The 14,805-nt window shown below is 47.1% G+C and overlaps 1 protein-coding gene and 1 long non-coding RNA gene across 13 annotated transcripts in view; one reads left to right on the top strand and one right to left on the bottom strand.

Moving 5' to 3' along the window:
* The first annotated feature begins 2,372 nt into the window (after positions 1–2,372).
* Positions 2,373–14,538, top strand: LOC140895563 (uncharacterized). Its single transcript, XR_012154264.1, has 3 exons — positions 2,373–2,560; positions 10,063–10,182; positions 14,334–14,538. It is a non-coding gene; the product is annotated as an uncharacterized lncRNA (long non-coding RNA).
* Positions 7,843–14,805, bottom strand: part of TANC1 (tetratricopeptide repeat, ankyrin repeat and coiled-coil containing 1) — a 216,154-nt gene continuing 209,191 nt past the window's right edge. For 7 of the 12 annotated variants that reach the window (XM_073305545.1, XM_073305541.1, XM_073305549.1 and 4 more), the window contains 3 exons: positions 12,788–12,934; positions 11,888–11,988; positions 7,844–10,618 (listed from right to left, as the gene is read on the bottom strand). In XM_073305545.1, coding sequence (XP_073161646.1) covers positions 9,184–10,618; positions 11,888–11,988; positions 12,788–12,934 — 1,683 coding nt within the window. In that variant the 3' untranslated portion in view covers positions 7,844–9,183. Of the gene's footprint in view, positions 10,619–11,887; positions 11,989–12,787; positions 12,935–14,805 lie in introns of all 12 variants that reach the window. The other 5 variants (XM_073305546.1, XM_073305550.1, XM_073305553.1 and 2 more) reach the window with 1 other exon arrangement.

Here is a 14,805-nt window from a genome sequence, read left to right as displayed (position 1 = left end):
TGCCAACTCATCAGTTGGCAAGAGCAAACGGGATAAATGCCCGTTTTTGTCAAAAAAGTCAGGAGGGCCAGGACAGAGCTGAAAAAGGGAACTGTCCCAGCCAAACAGGGATGTAAGGGCATCCTATCTCCAGGCAAGTGGGGTCCTGAGGGAGTCTGTTCAGCAGAGGGACAGACCCTGACCTCATTAATGGCAACACTCCTGAGACACCGGAGTGATTCCCTGCCCTGGCACTGGACCTCCTGCGGATGGGCTGCCAGCTCAGCCTGGCAGACAGTCACCTTCCAGCAGGGCCGGTGAGTGTAGCCAGGGAGTGGGTCTCTGGAGGTGTGTGTGCGTGTGGCGGGGGTGGGGGGGCTGCTGGCCAGTGAGGGGTCTCTTGGGGGTTGGTGGGGGAGGTCTGTGTGTTGGGATCCTACTGGGATCCAGGAAGTAGAAGACCAGAAGCCCACCCACTGCTAAAGGGTCGTCCATTCCCACCTCCCCCCTGCCACCCCCTCCCCTGCAAGGGATTCACAGGACCTGGAAGCCAAGTGATTTCAGAGGGCAACTAAAAAAATAACAGGAACAGGAGTGTGGTCAAAGGGTCAAACAAAGGGAATGCGACGGGGACACCGAGTAGAGAACCCCGGACAGCGCCCACTGCTCCTCGAAGGTGGCAAGAGAGTGAGTGGACGCCGCTCAGAGGAACGCTGCCTGAATGTGTGAACAGATGGAGGATTGGAAATAGGCCCCACAGTCACAGGAGTCTCCATTGGCCAACCTCCTCTCCCGGGTTTTACACCTGGCCATTTTGGCCAGGAGGTCCCGTGGCTCTGTGGGGCCACGGATAGGGAGTGCATAGATAAGGAGGTGAGGGGGAAAGTGTAGCCAGAAACATAACAAAATACTTGTGAGGAGCCAGAATAGGGGCTGCAACCTGGCGCGCTCCAAGTAAACGTGCGCCAGGGTCTCCCTCGCAATGCAGAAGGGGCAGGTGTAAAGTGCGCCAAATACACGCCCATGCTCACGGCCTCATAAAGGAGCCACCAACTGCTATCTCTGGCAGGGCTTGGAACCAGGGGAGAGTATAGGCTGGCCCACGGGGGTTCCTCACCTTTTAACGGTGGCAGGAGGTCCCACCACTTTGGGGCGGGGCAGGACGCAAGGGTGTGGAGCATGAGTGTGTATAGATGTTTCCTTTGCCCGGTCTGGAAACAAAGTGGCTGCAAGTTGTGCAGAAGGGGGGGGGGGAGTGCGCGCACGCACAGTAGGGCGGAGGCTGGGGGTGTCCGAGTGGGGTGCTGTGTAGTTGTGGTGGGATGTAGGGAAGTGTATTGGGCAGTAGGCGGGTGGCTGTGGTGTGCAAGCCCCTGTGCATTTGTGGTGGAGGGTCGGGGGTGCGTGTGTGTGTGGGGCTGCTAGGCATATCAGTTCTGGGGGCTGCTGGGCAAAGGGAGTCGGGGGCTGTGTGGCAGGGCATGGGCCCACCCCCAAGGCGAAAGGGCATGCTGGCAGGGGCCGGTTTGTATACAGTGCCCTTGCACTGGGCAGGGTGGAGAGGGGCCAAGCCTACCGTGCCCCTGGCTGGCCTCTTGCTGAGGGGAAGTACCTCCCGACACCATGCCCCTTTGCCCCCACAAATATGGCCCGGGTCTCCAGCCCCCTGCGCCACCAATTCCACCGCAGCCCTGCATGCTGTCCGCACCCCCCACGCGCTGTTTCCCTCACTGTCTTGGCACTTTTCCACCCAACCAGGAACTTCTTGCCCCCACGCCGGAGCGGGCCCTGGACCCGCGGCACTGCGCTGACGCCAACACACTGCACGCAAAAGTTGGGGGCGGGTCATGTGGGGGTGTCGGAGCCGGCGCCGTGTGTGGGCGGGGTTTTATACACCATGAACCGGGGGGAGGAGGGGAGGCAGAAGCCGAGTGCGCTGGTGCCGCCCCTGCCAACCAGAGCGGCTGGCGCCAGGCCGCGGCCGCCCCCCGAGGCTCGCGGAGAGGTTGCGCCTTGGGCTTGTGGCAGCTGCCGTGCCACCGCGACAGGGCAGACACAGCGCGCCCCCCGCACCCCCACGGCCTCTCTTTGGGCCCCTGACCTATGGTACCGTACACTGGGCGCCCCCCGCCGCACGGGCTGCCGGGAGCCCGGGGACTCGCCCGGTGCCGCCACCGCATCGCTGAGCAGCAGCCAGGCGCCAAGCAGGGACCTGGGCCCAGCAGCTTGGGGTGGGCGAGGGCGAGACAGCGCAGCCGGGTCTTTGCCCCAGCCGCCGCCTCGGCGCCCCTCCCAGCGGGGTGGGGGGGCGGCGCGGCGGCTCCCGTCACACCTGCGGTGCCTCGTCGCTCGGGCCCCTGCTTCCCCCCCCCCCCGCCGCCGCCGCCGCCTGGGCCGCGGCAGCGCTGCTGGGCGAGGCGTGGGCGGGAAACGCTGCCCTGGAGCGCCTCGCCGCTGCGCCTGTCCGGCGCCCCCGGGCTCTGAGGAAAACGGGCAGTTTACGTTGGGGCCGCCGCTGAGGGCCCGGCCTGTGCGGGGACGAGGGTGTCCATAACCCGGCGCGTTTCTGGCCCGGGGGCAGGTGTGTGGGGGCGGGCCCAGGGGCTGGGGAGCGGCACGCGCGGTGTGGTCCTGGCTTTCGCTTGCAGCCAGTCTTCGGTAACTGCAGTGGTGCGAGGCTCTCCCCCTTTTCCGCCCCGCGGTACGTTCTCCGTGGGGGAAGGAAAGGGGAGGGCGGTCATGAGGCGTTACCCGCCGCAGTGGGGATTCAGCCACTGGGCCCCAGCCAGAGCTTCTGCCCTGCGGGGCGTGTCCTTGATTATTCTGTCCCACGGTGCCCTGTAGCTCTGGCCCCCTGAAACCACAGCGTGGCTCCCTGGACCTCTGCTTGAGGAGCCCCGGCACGTACTCCATGACAGCCCCCGCCCTTTGAAGCAATTGAAATCAAATCCTTGCAGCTGGGGCATTAAGACCCAGACTGACCCCAGCCCCTGTGCTTCACAAACAGTGACTTTTGAATTTCCTACACCCTGCCACAGTCTCTCATGCTCTGGCCTCACATTGAGCCAGAGGCATAGGCTAGCACACAGCTGCCTCAGGGCACATATAGTCTGCTGGTTATCAACTTAAAAAGGGGAGGAAGGAAAGTTGTTTGGTACTTGAGAAAAGTGCCCTCCTATTGCACCGCGTGTCTCTCTCACCCACTCCAGTATAACTGTACTACAATGCTTCGTAGCCTTCTCCCTGGGTGTTTTTTCACGTCATTGTCCAGTTAGTTACGCACCAGGAGTATTCTCTGGCGGATGGTGGGACACAAGGGGCCCAGAGAGGGAGTTGACCTAATTTCCATAGTGGAAGGCTACCACTGTGATGGTGCTGGATCTAGGGCATAGTCTAGTCCCATATTGCCTCTTCATATTTTTTTAATGGACCTTCAAACAATTCCACCCATTTTTCAGATACAGTATGTCAGCCTATGCCTGGAAGTAATGCTGTTCTACTATATGCAAATGACACAACAAAGCAACCAACATGTAGCACTCAAACATCAGACCCTACCCAACTTACAGTTGCCTCATAAGCTTCTCTACCCCCTTCCCCCACACATGCACCGTAAACTGTGAGCCTGATTAAAAAAAAAAAATCTGCCTGCCCTCTACTGTGAATTAGGAGTGTAATTTCATTGCAATTAATTATTTAAATGGCTATGAATTAGAGGAGAATGAGTGCCCTCCACACTCATGCTTCAATGTGCAACCCCATAACCTTTCAAACTAAGGATGTAAGTAGGTTTAAAAATAGTTACTGTGTAATCTATTAAAATGTTATGAAATGGTTAACCTTTACAGAGTTCACAAAGGCAGGGAACTCAGGGTTCTGCAGCACCCCCATTTTACATGGGGAGGCGCTGACGGCTCTGCGCCGGGGCCAGTAGCCTGGATTGCCGACACAGGGCAGCAGCAGAGCCCTGGGCCTAGGCCAGCAACAGAGGCTTGGGCATGGGTTAAACTTTTACATCCCTATTTGAAACCACTCGCCCTTTAGGAGTACACATGTCAAATGCATAGGGGACTGAAGGTCTCAATAGGTCAGTACATGCTCCCACTTTTTCTTTTTGATCTGCAGTTGGGTTAAATACCACCACCCCCTTTTTTTTTAAATACATAGTTAATTCTAGTGATGGAGAGATAATGTATTATTAAAATAAAAATCTTTTGCTTAGTTTGGCAAAAGTAGGGTAGTTCTACTCCACCCCTATGGTGAACCCTGCAGAGAAAATGGGTTTAAGAAGTGTATTTTTTGCCGCTATACATTTCCTTCTGAGAGTTTGCTGCATTTTTCTACTGCCTAAAATGTTATTCTGCTAAAACTTGTATGGGATGTAGATACTTCCTTCAAAGAAAGTCTCCTTATGCAGAAGGCACTGTTGAACAAGACATTAGAGAAGGGCTCTGGGAAAATGACACACTTAGCTTGTGTAACAGTGCTGCCAAATGTACCTCAGTCCACATCTGCTCCCTTTTTGCAAATAAAGAGGGTGGCTCCCAATCAATTGGCTCAGCATAGTCTCAGTCAGACCCCTTGACAGCCCTCCAAGAATAGTCATCTGGGCTCCCTAAGGATTTGTTCATTGTTATTTTTTCACATCCCAGGGTTTTTGAGGGATTACTCCCAACCCTCACCTGCTTTTCCACTACATCTTCAGCAAGAGCAAGAGATGAAGAACAAGATACCCGTAACGTCATAGGAAGTCTTCTCCTAAAATGGCTCCTGCAATATTGGCTAGACCCTTGTCACCCAGTTTCCCATGTTCAGCAATGTTTCCTGACCCTGCCAAAGCTAGAGAAGATGAACATTGGAAGTCTGTCTCTTCTCTATAAGAACCCACCTTAACAATGGTTGTTGATCTGAGACAGCTGAGGAATGTCTGAGTGGCTCTGCTTTTGTAAATCTGATCAATAGAATCATAGAAGATTAGGGTTGGAAGAGACCTCAGGTGGTCATCTAGTCCAAACCCCTGCTCAAAGCAGGACCAAGCTCAACTAAATCATCCCAGCCAGGGCTTTGTCAAGCCGGGCCTTAAAAACCTTTAAGGATGGAGATTCCACCACCTCCCCAGGTAACCCATTCCAGTGCTTCACCACCCTCCTAGTGAAATAGTTTTTCCTAATATCCAACCTAGACCTACCCCACTGCAACTTGAGACCATTGCTCCTTGTTCTGTCATCTGCCATCACTGAGAACAGCCTAGCTCCATCCTCTTTGGAACCCCCCTTCAGGTAGTTGAAGACTGCTGTCATTTTTATCAGGTCTCAAAGGGTGGTTTGACTTATTTTATCAGCACCTGGCATCAGGTTCACTCGCTGGTTTTGGCTAACGGAAGTAAATTGAGTTCAGTCAAACCTTTGTTCTAGGAGGTAAATAATCCAGGCAGTTTGATGCTTGGGACTGAAAGACCTATTCTAATTTAGGGCTTGCCTACAAAGGAGATTTTTCAAGGATAATTATACCAGTATAACTACAGCGCTTTAAGTTAAACTATGCAATTATAACTCCCCTATACAAAGACTCTTCGGCTGTGTCTACACTGCCACTTTCAGCGCTAAAACTTTTGTCATTCAGAGGTGTGAAAGAACACCCCCCTCCGTGACAAAAGTTTTAGCGCTGAAAAGCGTCAGTATAGACAGCGCTTCACTGCTTGTTAGGGGTGTTTTTTTAAATCGCCAAGAGAGCTCTTCCCCAGCGATAAAGTGTCTCTACAGTGCTCACGTCACAGCGCTGCCACGGCTGTGCTGTAACGTGGGTGGCATAGACACACCCTTACTCTGGATTAATAGTCGCCTTTTGCAGTTTAGCTTAAACTGCTTCTGAAACAACATAAGGGAAACTGGAAAAAGACACTTGTATCAAAATAGGAATGTCCACACACTGATTTTTACTGAGGCAGTTACAGCACGTTATATTCACCCCGATCTTATACACCATTATAATTTCTCTGTGCAGACAAGTCGGGGCGGGGAAACTTTTTGGCCTGAGGGCCACATCAGGTTCCCAAAATTGTATGGAGGGCCGGTTAGGGGAGACTGTGTCTCCCCAAACAGCCAGGCGTGGCGTGGCCCAGCCCCCCGCCTCCTATCCAACCCCCCCACTTCTCACCCCGACAGCTCCCCCAGGACTCCTACCCCATCCAACCCCCACTGTTCCCTGTCCTCTGACAGCCCCCCGGGACTCCTGCCCCATCCACCACTCCCTGACCACCCCTGGACCCCCCACCCCGACAGCCCCCTGCCGCCCCATCCAACCCCCCCCCATTCCTGACTGCCCCCCTAGGACTCCTGCCCCATCCAACCCCCCTGTTCCCTGCACTCTGACTGCCCTGACCCCTATCCACACCCCTGACACAACCACACCCCCAAACTCCCCTGCTCTCTATCCAACCCCCCTGCCCCGGTACTGCGCTGCCTGGAGCATGGGTCAGGCCGCAGCTCTGCAACTGTGCTGCCTGGCCACCCAAAGCTTTGCACCAGCAGCGCGGCACGCTGAGGCAGCAGGGGAGGGGCCAGGGACGAGCCTCCCGGGCCAGGAGCTCAGGGGCCGGGCAGGAGGGGCCCACGGGTCATACTTTGCTCACCTCTGAGACAAGTCCTTGAAACAAATAAAATTTGAGCAGTTTAACCAGATACTCCTACTCATTGTCCACGGTAATCTCCAGGGCCTAATATATTCTGGAAAATAAAGAGAAGTTCCTCTATCTAGAGCTAGGAACACTAAGCATGCCTTGAGAGCATCTTTTGATCTCTCTGACAGAGCAGCCAGTTCACTTGCTTCTGCCGTGACTCCAAGGAGGCATGCTTGGCTCTGCAACGGCAGCTAATCACCTGAGGATGAAGTCAGAGTTCTAGGCCTCCCGCTTGAGGACTGATATTTTCAGGCTAGACAGATGTGGTGCAGTAGAACCTCAGAGTTACAGACACTTCAGGAAAATGGAGGTTGTTCAGAACTCTGCAATGTTTGTAACTCTGAACAAGCAGTTATGGGATGCTCCTCAGGGCGGACTGCTTGAAGTGGGGGTGGATACAGGCAGCTGTTTCTAGCCCTCTGGCTGCAAGGGTGATGAGTGAGGCACACTGGGGCACCGCAGCGTCAGCTGGCGCGCAGTGCAGGCCCTTTAAAACTGAGCTGCTCCGCCAGAGCGCAGTGTGCAGGCAGGAGCTCCAGCAGCTTACACTCCAGGCCAGGTTTCAGTAGCAGTTCGGGAAGTTTCTTTCCCAGCACTGAGTTTGAAAGCTTGTCCTGCTAGTGGGGAGGGAGAGGGGAAAACAGCATTCACCACCTCCTACATGTAAGTGGCTGGAGGTGGGTGCATGGAGGTGGGTGGCAACAGGCAGCCCAGATGTGCCTACCTTTAAGATGCAATACAGGCACAGTACAGTACAGAATTTGCTGGTTTTTTTGTTTGGGGGTTTGTCGTCTCCACTGCTGCCTGATAGCTTACTCCCCCATGGTGGCTGGTTGACCATCAGTCCTTAACTGGTGTTCATAGCTTTGAGTTTCTACTGTACTGGAGAAGCTGATGGCAATCGAGACAAGTCTTTCACCTTCAAAAGATCATCCTGCATATTCTCCAGTTCTCAGTCATCAGTATTTACCCTCAGAAGATACTGATGAAGCTATACAGACCTCAGAGGAAAAATACAGGGTGGGGAGAATCATATAATGCAGTTACGAAACAGACCTTTTTCTATAACTGTACTACAGACACATCAATTTAATTTCTGTGCATCTGTTGGTGGTTTTATACCAGTACCACAATACACAAAATAAGAGTGCACCTCTCAACCCACTATATTAATAGTCTTTATTTCATAAGGAAAAATACAGTAGCAGTGCAAAAAGAACTATAGAAGAAGAGAACAAGACTTGTACAAATATCGAAGGAACAGTAAACAATAAATAAGCTAGGGTGTAATAATGCAAACTCCTAAGGAATTTGTAAAAATGTGTAAGGTTGTTTTACAATGTGCATACATACTGTACATGGGAATAAAAGTTGAAAATTCCAACTTGTACAAAACAAATCTTTCTTACACAGAGGAATGTCATTACAACTATTCATTTTGAAAACATTCTTGCAAATATAGAACTTTTTTCCTCCCAAGCTCTGGAAAAAAAAATTTCAACCCCATCCTACAAAGCAAATGCACACCTACCCTTTTCCTCAAATTTTCATCTTAATAGTCTCAAAATAATACATCAGGCTTCCTATAAAATTTTTTCTATAAAGTATTTAATTCCTGTACCTCTTCTTTGTGAATGTACAATACATCATTCTGTATTAAGGTAGCACCTCAAAGATGTTTTAGGTAAACTATATAAAGTGCGGTTACTGGTATACTGTTAACATGCCATAATATAATATTCAGTGCAATAACCAGTATGGTTGAAGCTTTTTAAAAAAATGCATGCAAATCTGTTGCTGTAATTTACTGGATTTTACTTGGTTTCTTGCAGTAATTAAAAATATCATATTTACATGTCAAAACATAGCTGCTTAAAGTTTACTCATATACAAGTGACTTAATGTTCCTAAATTTACATCATGCATCCCAATTAAATCCCTCTAGAAAACTAATGAAATACTATATCTTTTTTATAAGAAAACAGTCATTTACAGATCTGGATGTTACATACTGTGTATTTACCCTCATAACTTTGTTGGAATCAAGCATTACTAGAAGGAGGCATAGTTATAATTATTATGCAAGTGATGACTTTTAATACAATCAGAAGCCAAGATTAAAGCCCTATATAAGAGGAAAATGTTACAAGTCTTACAATAAGGATGGAATATAATGAAAAGTAAATTATTTTTCTTCTTTCAAAGTCCCAGTTTGGTGCATTCACAATCTTAGCTAACCATGTAAATGCATTTCTAGTTACATTTGACATTCCAGTTAATATTCTTGTTCCATGGTGGTATGTATAGCTTCTTAAGAAAGTGGTTGTATCCCATATTTCTATGAATAATACTGGCCAACACGGATAACTTACTCATAATTAGAAAAGTGGCCAGATAATCAATATGTTATGGAGAAACAATATTCTATGATGAAACAGCCCTATAGTAGTGATTAACGTAAGTAATCAATATGCTGTTATGTGCTAAGTTTTACAACCAGTTTATTATTATATAAAATGATATATTCATACATTAGACTCTATGAATGATCGCTTTGGTTTTGCAGAAGTGACAGGACTTAGATGACCCTCCTTATTAACATGAAACTGCTGTTCAGATATAGCATCTGGATACAAATGAGGAACAGTTTTAGATGTCCTGGTATCTTGACAGTGGGCAGGCATTTGGCACTTGAGCTCCTCAAGTTCTTTATGCTGCATTCCATTTTGGATATTTTCTCCCAGGGCAATAGCAGGAGAGGAAGTTTTAGTCTGATTACTGTATCCACCTGTCTGTCTGGCAGAGAATTGCTCACAGTTTGAAGATTGAACAAACCCACCAAAAGCATCTGTTAGTAACCCTTCAGATGTCTGACAATGCCAAGTGCGATTGGTTTGATTACTCTGCTGCTGGAACCTTGCTGTCTTATCCATGATACCCATAAATGGTGTATTCCGAGGTCTGTGTTCAGTCGTACCACTCTGAACTTGACTAACTTTATTTTCCTTGATTCGAACATCTGGCCCTAACCCTTTCACGCTATCTGAAAAGCTGCTGCTTGAAGTTAAACTGTTGGTTGAGCTGGAAATGATCATGCTGCTAGATGGAGAGCCAGAAGAGATGACACTAGTTACAGAGCCTTGCTGCCTTGCTTCACTGCAATTCATTTGAATTCCTTGAATTGGAGCTGCTTTCTCCCTGACTGAAAGTGCAAGGACAGTAAGCCTATCAGTGGTTTTGGCCTTGCTTGTGAAAGAGTGAGAAGAGACACTCTCACCATCCTGTAAATGGGGACACTGGTTGGATGCTAACTTTTCATGGTACAGTCCAGAGCTGAAACCTGTAGGAATGCTTCCAGATGCTGAAATGTTTGGCCCATCTAAATGCTGACTTTTATTGGTTAGATTTCCAGGGTGTCGGGCTGGCATAGCATTTGGGGGAAGATGCTGAAAAGGAGACTGTGACTTTGCACTACACAGCGTAGCTCCAGTTCTTGATCCAGGCTGAATGGAGTTCAAATGCTGGTTAGTTTTCACAATCTGTGCTTGCTTTGTAGGTTGCATGATCAACCCTGGTTCTCTCAGATATTTACTCCCGTTTTTCTTCTGGGGGGACATGGGTCTGGCTTTCTGCTGAAGGCCTTCTTGAAGGGTTCTGCTGTAGGGAGAAGCTGTCTGGGAACGCTGCAGCCTCTGTGAAGATGGAAAGGGGTCATCATGGTGTGGAAATTCTTCTTTTCTCTCTTCAAGATTGAAATGATCATTCACTCCTTGGACAAGAACCTCCTCATTGTCAGACTCATTCTGCTGTGCTGGCTGTGGAGACTGCTGCTTTTGTTGCTGTGTTCTCTGAAACTGTTTGCACTCCTCTTCTACTCTAGCTAGGAGCCTTTTGATTTCTTGATTACTGGGGCACAATTTTATGGCTTCACGTAGGTCAGCAAGAGCTGTAAGAAACTGTCTGCGTGAAGGAAAAAATAAATAAAAGTAAACTATTGCAAAAGAACCCCTCACTCACCTTGTCCCTCTAAAAGAAAAAAACTTAATACAACTTTGGGCAATTAAACTTCCACCATTAGGTACTGGCTGTCATCTCTATTACCCATCAAGGCAGTCCTTTGATCTATTGTCTTTTATCAGTATCTGCTATTTGATGTGGTCGTGGTAGGAAATTAGGGAATCCTCAGAACCCCCCAGCGAGCCCCTGTGCATCCAGATCTCCCCCGCACCCAGATCCGCCGCCCACAACCAAATTGCCCCTCACTGAATCCCCTCAACCCACACCCAGATACCCCCACACTGAGTCCCTCCACACTTGGATCCTGCCTTGCTGAGCCTTCCTGCCCACACCTGGCATGGAGGGGCAGGGCCCTGGGCTGTTTCTGGGGCAGTCCCAGTCCTTGTGTTGTGTCAGGTTTGGGTGCAGCCTCACTGTTGAGGCCATCTCCCGGGGGGGAAGAGGGAGAGGAAGAGAGACACACCTGCACAGTGATCTCCCACCTTTGTGCGGCCAGTGGCCTGTGCTCCCCAATGCCATGCTGGAGCTTCCACATTTATTTGACAAATAACATCTGCAGAATTTTAAAATATTGTGCACAGATTTTTAAAAAATTTTTGTGCAGAATGCCCTCAGGAGTACTACCAACAGCTGACACCTACTTCCCTGCCCTGCTCTTCCTTACATCTTGGACTGCTGCTCATTCAACAGCTTCTTGTCCTCTTACATTCTGTCACCTATTATAGTTCCAGGGTTTTACTGCTGACCCATCCAGTTAGCTAGTTTTGGTACCCTGCAAGGAATGCTGATGGATTACTGCTGGCTCAGTCCAGGGGGTGGGCTTGTCAACATCAAGCCAAACCCCATAGAGGGCTTTTGGTCTATGGAAAAGGCTAGGATAGAAGGGAATACAGCTTAATTTACAGTCATTTATAAAAAGGCAGATACCAAAACTGAACATTTACTCACTCTGACCATCATTATTTAAACAAATGTCATCAGGAATTCCAGAAACAACTGTGTTTAATATGCTGCCTACCTAGCACCTTTCACTTGCATTAAATTCACTTAACTCCGAACAAAATTAACAAACACAAATGGAAAAGAAGAAAAGGGAACAAAGAATTTGCAAGTATATCTAACTTAAAGCACCTTAAATTTACCTGAAAATTAGCTGTTTAAAAATGTTATGAAACAAAGATCTGTGTGTATAGACACAGTCACAGACAGTACCTGCTGTTTCTCTTGGCTCTTGCTCTAGCATAATAGGCTTCATAGGATTTGGGTTTCAGATCAAGTGCCTTGGTAGCAAACTCTTCTGCCATGCCAAAGTCCTAATTTAATAGCAATTATATTTTCAATGTATACAGTGACATATAAATATTTTTTAAATGTTACATGCACGTTAGTTGCAGACACTACCAGAAACAATCTCGAGAGCTCCCATAGACTAGCCACTTCAGACAGCACTATTTAAATTGGCAAAAGGAAAGTTGGAGGGTTAAAAAAAGGGATCAGGATGGACCTTATTCTGCCATCCCTAAGGCTTGTCTACACAGGGAAGTTGTCCAGCATACCGATTCCAGAATAACTATTCTGTTATAGCCCCCCATGTCAACACTCTATTCCAGAATAAAAGCAGGGCAGTTATTCTGGAATAGCTATGCTGGTCAATTTTGCCCATGTAGTACTGAGTACTTTTTTACTTCATGAAGAGTCCCATTGGTTGTGGCAACATAGGGCACAAAATCAGTAGATGATGGCTGAAATAACTGTGGATAAAGAGTTTACTAATACTCGAGGTTGGGAAGGAAGGGGTCCCACCACTTACATGTGCAGTGACCCGTGACACTAGCAATCACTTCTAGAGTAACAGGTAATCTGCCCACCTGTATGGTTTTCCCCTCTCTCCTTGTCCCTCACTTCATGCTAGTACCACAGGGGTATTCTGTACATCCTCCCAATGGTAGCTTTTCCTGCCTCTCCTTTACCTCAGCAGGAAGAGCAAGAATCACAAGAGCATCATGGTGCAAGGACAGCATACTAGCCATTTATACATCTATGGGGTTTGAGCTTCATTGAGGTTTCCAGTATTCCAAGTATATGAGCAACAGATCAACAATAAGAACTTACATTTGTTTTTCTGCGACACCGTGACAGGTTTAAATACAGGGAAACTCTTAGTTCATTGAAAGCTTTCATTTCTTCTCCAAACCCTTCCCGAGGAAACTTCCTTAAGGCATACTGATATCGCTGAGCTGCTTCTTTCATCTTCCCTTTCTATAGGTTTAGAACACAAGAGCTTTAGAAGTTGGATTTGTAAATTCCTCAATAGTAATCATTCCTATTTGATGTTTGCTAAATAGATGCTCTTCAAATGGAGTCTATTTTTATAAATTTTGTATTTACAAATAAGTATATATAAATTATGTACAACTGGTGCCAAAGCAGAGTTCTTCAGACATGTAAGGTCTTGTTGATAACACAACTTCTTGGTCTGGTATTTGATGTCAAACAGTTTTACAAAGGGCAATTGAACAATTGGCTTACAGTCTTAATAGCAAAACTCTAAAGGCCAGATGATGCCTTTAAGCCACACCTTTTATTAGGGGGGTGCCTACCTGTAAAATCTCAGGATAAACTCAGAGGAAGGACAGCCTATATCCAGAACAACATACAAATGTAGATTCCAACACCTCCCAAATTCATTTAGGAGCTGGAAGTGAAACGATGAAGATGTCTTGCTACTGTGTGATTTGCTGTGGGGGTGGAGGGAAGGAATTTCAGGGGGAGGGAAGCGGGGACATCTTGAATTGCCTAAGAGAGATTGAAAAGTGAAGCTAACCTTCTCCAGTGACTACCAAAAAATTTCAAAGTATTGGAAATTCTAAAAGAATCCAAAAGATATTCAGAGAACATCTATGTGGTTAGACAAATGTCTATGAGAAGATGCTACTAACACTTCTTACAGAAGCAGAATTTAGATAAGGGCTAGCAATGGTTTTAATTTATAAAACTGAAGTACTTTTCTTTTTAAAAAATATTTTATAGTTAATTTCTTGTTTTAATAAACCTTTGCTTTGTACTTTGGGTTAGACTAAATAATAAACTTGTTTTATAAGTTCTCTCATGGTGTGTCTGTTTATAAAAATAGGCCTACGTTTTCAAAAGAGACTAGTGATTGTGGGTACATCAATTTTTAGGCACCCAACTTGAGATACTTGATTGGGACCTGATTTTCAGAGACTGTGCACTCAATTCTTTCTGAAAATCAAGCTCTTTTAAGATGCCTCAAGTTGGGTGCCTCAAAACCATCACTTTTGGTAATTTAGGCTATAAAGGAAAGCAATTAAAGGAGCAGGGAAGACTAATGTAACTGCCTTAAATATATGCTACTACAGCCTCATGAAGGCATCAGGGAGAGAACTCTTAGCCATGAACACTGTATACCAATGAAGCTTTGAATTTGAGTTCACTAGGCTTAGGCCATAGTGCACAAAAGACAACACAAATCAGTAAAACAAATACAAAAATTAAAAAACACAAGATCAGCCCTTCCCCTAGGATCAGTTACACCTTTAAAATAACAACCCCTGAAAATATATAAAAATAAAATGGGTTTGAAATACATTAATTTAGGTCATAAGGAGCCTCTCACATTTTTTTCTGGTTTTTGCAGATGCAGAGTAGCAATAAAGCTAAAGGGGCAGACGTTTGCAGTCCTTCCAAGGAGTGACCCACTGGATTTCAAATCCCATGCCTAAAATGGCCTTTGAGTGATGCCCATGTAATACCCATGGAAGCTGTGTTACACAAACAAAATACAGAAAGAATGTCGCACAATTTAAGATATTTCCAATCCAGTTCTTGTGAAGCAATACCTCTCCAGAGAAAAGCATTTATCAAACATGCTACAGTTTGCTCAATTCATATTTAAACAAATGACATACAGAGAAGTATCTCAACAAAAGGATACACTCGATGCTTTATGTACCTTGTTCTTACCTAATTCAATAGGATATCTTCACATTAGCTTCCTGCCATCTTAGGGAATAACTAAATATTACCAATATTTCAACAACTTAATACATAGTAAAGGAAATCCAGGTCAAACCCTCTTATCCATTTTTTTCCAAGATCTGAGTGTTCCC

The sequence above is a fragment of the Lepidochelys kempii genome, chromosome 11, assembly GCF_965140265.1.
Source record: "Lepidochelys kempii isolate rLepKem1 chromosome 11, rLepKem1.hap2, whole genome shotgun sequence".
NCBI lineage: Eukaryota > Metazoa > Chordata > Testudines > Cheloniidae > Lepidochelys > Lepidochelys kempii.
The sequence above is the reverse complement of the archived record's forward strand: the minus strand, read 5'-3'. Positions and strand labels throughout refer to the sequence as shown.